Source organism: Halyomorpha halys, unplaced genomic scaffold (genome assembly GCF_000696795.3).
Source record: "Halyomorpha halys isolate HHAL.00 unplaced genomic scaffold, Hhal_1.1 Scaffold574.1, whole genome shotgun sequence".
NCBI lineage: Eukaryota > Metazoa > Arthropoda > Insecta > Hemiptera > Pentatomidae > Halyomorpha > Halyomorpha halys.
This window is the reverse complement of record NW_027104908.1, coordinates 460,990-468,732: the sequence shown is the minus strand read 5'-3', so window position 1 is coordinate 468,732 and position 7,743 is coordinate 460,990. Positions and strand designations below refer to the sequence as shown.

General features: G+C 27.8%; 1 protein-coding gene across 2 annotated transcripts in view; it reads left to right on the top strand.

The window, feature by feature from the left end:
• The window catches only part of LOC106684368 (uncharacterized), a 12,622-nt gene that overhangs the window by 1,694 nt on the left and 3,185 nt on the right, over positions 1-7,743 (top strand). The window contains exon 2 of one of the 2 annotated variants that reach the window (XM_014426413.2): positions 6,102-6,341. The exons of the other annotated variant lie outside the window; for it this stretch is intronic. Within the exon in view, the coding sequence (XP_014281899.1) occupies positions 6,102-6,341 (240 nt within the window). The remainder of the gene's footprint in view (positions 1-6,101; positions 6,342-7,743) is intronic. 2 annotated transcript variants of the gene reach the window in all.

The following is a 7,743-nucleotide window of genomic DNA, read 5'->3' as shown; positions in this document are numbered from 1 at the left end:
ATAATTAAATAACTGAAAGAAACAAAATATTACCACAATTATAAAATGATTTTATAAACATAATGAAAGTCTTAATTATTATTTTTAGCAACTAACTTTTTACTATACATATATATTTTATTTATTTCTATTATATATTATGGATTTCTTTCGCCATAAGGACTTGTAAAATCAAAAAATTACATTTTTAAAAGGAATGTCATTACTCACAGGAATTTACGATATTTGTCACGTGCCACGATAAGAACGTTTTAAACTCATCCACAAAAAAATAGATAAAATTTATTTTTAAAAAATATAGTATAAGAATAAGGAAATCTCAAAAATTGTGATTAAATCTCGTTGCTTAAATATATTTGAATTAGTAATGTTTTGAAATAATTCATTTTTTTTAAGTGATTAATGTTCAAACTAATGAACATAAATAAATTATTCATTAAAATTTCTTTCATTTATTTTTTTATTTTTATTTTTTTTTATGAAAATAGCATTGGAAATTATATTACAGAGATAGGCAAAAATTAGCTATAGTTGAAACTAATAGCTAAAGTTGCCATGGTAACGATATATATTTTTATCAATGGTTCATTCATGAATAAGGCTCGCATCCATAGCAATTTTAGCTATTAGTTTAAACTGGTATGAAAATCATTTTTCAAATTGTTTTCTGTGAATAATAAACAGAGTATCCATAAATGAAAATAAATTCGTACAATAATAATAATAATTTATTTATTTATTTGTTTATGGGACAATCCCCGTACAAATAGAGTTACCCTGTGAAATACACGAAATAGATAATTAATTGTAGTAATTTTACTAAAATTATAAGTTACAGATCGTTTATATAAACTAATAACAAACAATATACCCAAGCTGTGCTATCCACATTCGATAGAATATAACAATAAAACAAAAACGTCACTTCATATGTTTAATAATATAATAATATTAAAGAAAAAAAAAATTATACCTCCTAATGGGACGATAGGTGTCCACCTCTAAGCAAAAACATTTTGCGTTACATATATTAGAAACATAGTTAAAAAAATAACAAAAATGATCGTATTACAACCGTATTTATTAATATCTAACCTTAATTAGTTTTTATTGTTAAATTCTAATTTCGCAGAAAGTATATATACAAATGTGATAAATCAAGTTTTTGAAAAACACCCAATATAATCATTTTTTAAAAATATTAATTAGTTAATTATCAAAGTTCAAACATTACAACTCATCTTTTAATTATTTTTTTTGAAAAAATAATATAGTTGAAGAAACCGAAGAACTAATAAAATATCTTTATTCTATACTTCAAATTACAATTTGATTCAATTTTAATCGTTTTAATAAAACGCAGTTATTAATGGTGCAATATTTACAAAGAAATATTAAAATTTACATTATGCAATATTGACCGTCTCGGTTTATCTTTGGTGTACGACTAAATCTCCAAATAAAATTTCATAATATTTTCACTTTCTCCACATCATGACTATGTAATACATTAGTGCATTAGTACCAGTTACTTAATATTTACTAACTGGTTACAATTAGTGCACTTTTAACAGATATGGTCATATGCAAAAATAGATTTTACTCTATGCCAAAAAACGAAGATAAAAATATAACTCAAATAGATGAAATATTATGCAACTGCCAATAAATGATAAACTATGTATTAATATATTTTTCTACCAAATAAATATTTTTTTATTTATCATGTTCATATAACATTATATAGGCACATATTTTAATGTTATTAGTGTGGTATGCACGTTTATTAAATTTCAAATAGCCCATCGCCTTCTAAAATTATTTATTTATTTTATTATTTAATTTTTAATATTTATTATTAATTATCCCAGTGATATAATGATTCCATTTATAAAATTATTAAAACAAAATTAAATCTATATCATTACGATCCATGAAGGGCCAGAAGTGAAGTACTATTACTAAACCGACGGTTGTACAAGGAGGTGATTTGGCAAAAAACACGCCCGACACTCCAATTTTTATCCAATTGAGGGTACCCATTCATGAGGTTGATAGTACAAAAGCCGGGAAGAAAAAAAGGCAATTATCTCACGCCAATTTTTAATTACTTTAATGAAAACTATGTATAATTACTAGTCAAAATCGATGAGTCTGCCAAGTATAGGTAGGGAGAATAAAAATGGCGGCTGTTACAAAACCTTAAAAAAACATTAATTTTTCATTCGGAGCTCTATATCTTAAATGCACTAGAAAATCTAAGAGAACATTATTTAAAGAAGAGTAAATTTGCTGAAATATTAGCCCTAAATAAGCTATTTACGTCCAATAGTTCTCGAGATATAAGTTTTTAAAAAGCAAAATTTCTTAAAAATCTTCTGAAAGATTAGTAGTTAGCTAATTAATTTTGAGAAATCTATATCTCCGGAACTATGAGACGTACAGATGTCTATTAGCACTCAAATTAAAGCTAGTTTAATGTACTATAAATAAGTTTATGTCCTTTACCTTCGTAGGAATTGTAGTTTTCATGATATTTGGTCAAATAAATTGATTTATAGTTGTTCGGACAATAAGTTTGATTTATAAAATACTTTCAGAAACTATTGGACGTACAGATGTTTGCTTAAAGCTAGTTAAATTTACTACAAAATAGTTTATTATATTTATCTTTGTAGGAGTAGTAGTTTTTATGATATTTGACAAAATAAACTCACAAAATGTTAATTTATATAGTAGTTCGTATAAGATGTTGGATGTTTGAAAAAATATATCTCTAGATCCATAAAACGCATATATGTCTGTCAACACTCAAAATAAAGGAAATTTAACTTACTATAAAGTAGTTTATAACACTTATCTTCGTAGGGGTAGTAATTTTTATGATATTCACATATGAATATAAATTTGGCAAATGAAAATTTATCTGAACAACTATAAATCAATTTTTTTTTAGCAAATTTCTTGTAAACTATTACTCCTACGAAGATAAACATCATAAAATACTTTATAGCTCATTGAACTAGCTTTAATTTGAGTTCTAAGAGATATCTGTACGTCAAATGGTTTTTGAAATATAGATTTCTCAAAATAAATTCTCTAACTACTGTTCTTTCAGTACGTCCCATAGAACATGTTTAAGAAATTTTGCTTTTTAAAAAGCTATTTCTCGAGAACTATTGGACGTAAATAACTCTATTAGGGCTCTATTTTAGCAAATTTGCTCTTCTTTAAATGAAGTTCTCTTAGGTTTTCTTGTGTTATTCCTACGTTTTGAGATAAAGAGCTCCGAATGAAAAATTAGTTTATTTTATTGCTTTGAAACAGCCGCCATTTTTTATTCCCACTACCTATACTTGACGGACTCATGAATTTTGACTATTAATTATACATAGTTTTCATTAAAGTAATCAAAAATTGGGGTGACATAACTGCTTTTTTTTTCCTCTTGGGCTCTTGTACTATGAGGGTTGGTTCGAGCCAGAGCACTCCCGAACCCACTCAGAACTGCAATAAAATTATCTGCCACAGGCGGATTCGAACCCGGATCCTTGGAGTTAGTAGAACAGTACCTTATCACTGAGCTTCCCTTTATGAAATTATATAAATGAAGAAATTTTTAAAAAATAGGTTTTTTTTTTAATAATAAAATATGGGTCAAGAGTCATTTTAAAATTATTTTTTTTCAATTGATACAATAAACAAAAATCAGACATTTTAAAACCATTCTTCGTCTATTATGAGACTCACTCTATTGAGCACTCAAAAACGAAACACTCAAGGACAAAGAAACAATCAAGAGCCTTGTCATTCTTAAACTGTTGGCATCTCAATAACTAACGATGCTTTATTTTTAAAAACGTACGTCACAGTTTCAACATTTCGTGCTAACTAGGTGTGAAAATGTAGGATTAATTAAAAATGAATTATTAAGCTGAAATTTAAATTTATTAATAAATTGTTCTATTTGTGCTTATAAAATCTTATAAGTTTTTTAATTTATTAAATTATTTTTATATAGCTAAACACTGATTTTTGGGTAAATTTTGGAGATACATTTACTATGATATTTCTTGATTTTGGTTATTTATTTTTTTTTCAAAGACCTAAATTCAATCAATATTTCTTTTTAATATCACTATCGATATATTGAAAAATTTTATCTTTGAGTGATAATTTTAAATTAAAATCTAAAAAGCTGATTTTTTTTTTTGTTATTTAAGAACTGAGCAGGAATGTCAAAAATATTGCACTAAAAGGTTAAGGCCGACGACAGAACATTATTTTTTAATCAGATTTTCTTAATCCATGAGACTTTGAAATGTTTAAAATATATGAGATTTCGAAAAAAATATTTTTTTTTAACTGACTACAGCTGTCCCAGAATCATTATTAATCAAGTTAGTTTTAGGTTTAAATAAAACCATAATTTCTCTCCAAATATTTTTAATAATTTTGTTAATTTTATTCTGTATTATACGAAATAATTTCTGCTTTTTAAATTTTATTTATTGGTGAGAAACATATGCAATGTATCGCCAATAAAATAAAATTTCACAATATAACGAATACAAATAATCAAAATTACTTATAATAAAACAATAATTACAGTAATAGGTATATTATAGACTAGAAAAATGCACGGCTTGCTTGGGTCAAATACAGTTCCTTGTATAACATGCTTAATCTGAGCAATCCAAGTAATACTTAACTAATCTAGCCCTTAACCCGTTAACTAATTGTTCGTCCTATGTAACTAACTAAAAACTAACTGGATATTTACGTTGAGCTTTTCCTGTTAATAATTTGGCACTTAATAGTACTAACAACTTAATTCTAGAACTATTACAGCCCTTAGGAATGAAAAATAAAACCAAACATCAGTAAAATTATTGGAGGTTTATTCAAATTATATAATGATATATATAAAATGAATCAATTGCCAATTTAAATGAACTCAAAAGTGAAATGAGCATGAACAAATTTATTGCAGTTGCAATTCCTTAGTTTTTGAGCGATCACGTGACAACCAATGAATGTTTTTTATGACTTTTTATAACTGTGGGTAAAAAAAAAAATTGAGGGAATATCATGTACTTATGAAACTTTATCATGTCATATATAGATGTAATTATGTCATGTTGATGAATCATATCAGAATTTTAAATCGGATATACTGATAATAAACTGATATAATGATCTTTATTACTTCCTCGGAAAAATGCTACTTCATCCACTTAAAAACATATTGGTTCGGTCATATAAAAAACCAAATATATTTTTTCCAAATTTAATTTTTTTCTCAGAAAAATTAAAAGACAATTTCAGCCACTTAAAAAGAAAAAGTTTCCTTCAATTTAAAAACCACATATGTTTTATTCTTAACTGAATTTTTTATTGCGAAGTTTCCTTAAACATGAATATCAGTAAAAATCACCCAACTCAATGGATTGTTTACTCTTCATGATGAGGCGTAATCAACGTTTATTGGTTAAAAAATGTAAGTCAAGGATTGAAAACAAATAAAAGTTCTGAAAACAGGTAAATTAAAGTTATATATACCTCTCGAGGGCACTGCTAATAAAAGAGAAAATGAATTTTTCTCTCCGTTGTTGTTATATCGAAAATAATATTCGGTTACATAATATGTTTTCGAATAGTTGCCCTGGACAAAATAGAATCACGATGTCGTCGAAACTATCTTGGTATTAACTAGTTGTTCCATCGCCCAAGTCAGAAGTGGAACCCCGTTCGGATCACTTCATCCTCAATTTTTGGCAAAAGGAGGTCACCCGTAGAAAATATTTAAAAAATTCTAAATTAGGTTGCTCAAAATTTTGCATTTTGGAGAACTCATGTTTAAGAATTATATAATTCATATCGTAGACTCGAAATGTGGATTCGAGCTGAAGTAATATGGTTAAGCATTCATTTAGTGTAAATTAAGTTCAAATTATATGTTCCGGACCTCCTTTCTATTATGCCAAAAACCAATTTCTTATAAGACTTTTCATTCTCCTTGCATAAAGCCGACGATATTTCTGCAATAGCAGAAGATAGTGGCTCCCTATTTGAGGTTGACTGGTGACTTCGTTTTGCAGGTGAAGCCATCCGAAAAAACTCCCGAAAAACCCAAGAGGATACCGGAGAGTGTTTCTCTAATGCCTGAATTCCACAAAACCGTGGAAACTTCCAGACCCGCTGATTTCCGTATCAAGTTGCCGAAGAAACGAATACGCCGACAACTGTTTTCGGAAGAAGCGGTCATGAGAGAGCTCGAAGATTTGATGATGAGTGGTTCAACTTTCGAGAGGCCGAGGCAAGAAAGGACCTTGATCCAGGTGATTTGAATTGACTTCATAAATTGTCCAAGCTTCAAAAAATGTGCGCACTGTTTGTTTTGTATTTGCTTATCGCTGGTCTTTCAAGAAAAAAAAAAAAGCTTGTATTAGCACGATGGCTTTGATACTGCTGGCACTGTATATATGTCTAGTTGTGGATTGTATGTGTTTATTGTCTCTCCCTGAACCAATAGAGCCCTGGAAGAAGTTTGGATTCGAAGTGGTGTGGTTAGCATGCACGTCTAACCACAAGGTTTTTTCCCTTCATTCTTAAAATGGGTCAGGTCTCCATTTTATATATCCTGAGGGTTTTCTGGCCGCATAGTCTATCCTCATCATTGAACCTAGGTCCAAAAAAAAAAAATGGTATCTACTACTTGGTTTACTGACCCAACTCACTCTACGCGCTCCAAAAAATCGATTAATCACCCAAACCCACTATTTTTTAACCTTGCTTCCTTTCCAACTTCTGAAAATCCTTCCAGGTGTCTGAAAAGAAGGTGGCCTCGAGACTTTCTACTTTAAGATTCAATGGGAGGTCTACCAATAAGAGAATTCTCCACTGTTGTATTTTTTAATTATAACAGTCATTAATTTCAATAAATAAAAATAAATTGTGGTGGATTTTAATTAAAAATTAGTAAGATAAAATGGTTATTTAATCGGATTAACTGTTTCATTTTATTATATAAATCAATGTATGTAATGAATTAATTGTGGAAATCAGTGGTAAAATTAAAATGCAATGTTATACATATATGTACATATTAATATCACTTTCTCTGCAACTTTCTTACGATGATGAAATCGTAAGGAGAATGTCGTTAAATTGACATTGAGATGTAGAGCCCAAACTTAGGAAGGACCAAGAAACTATTAATAGATAGTTACGCACATTTCCTGTTACATGTGCCCACTTAATGTTTCTCGTAGTCTGGGTCACTGGCATACAGGGTCGTTAATATTTCACTATATGTTGCAATTTACATATTTATACATTAATTCATTCCTTTCATATTCCTTCCTATTTCAGATTGGTGTCTTTGTTTGTGGTGCTGGTTATAATATTAAGTATCATTAATTAAATACTATTTTTTTTTCAAATTAATATTAAAAATAAAAATAAAACATGTTTTTAATCATATAATATAAACATCTTTATCTACATAAGGGAGACTATTAAAATATTTATTTGTAAGAAAATATATACTTCCTAATTGTAATAAATTCCAGATTTTTATTTAATGTTTTACAATCTGCCATTTATGAGTGTTAAATAAAATATTTTTTATTACATGCAGTTAACAGTTTTATTTGAAACTCTAATAGAAAGAGTCACAGGATCCACTTTTTTCGAATTTTATTTCTTCCTGAATTATAAAAAAAAAATAAATAAAAAATA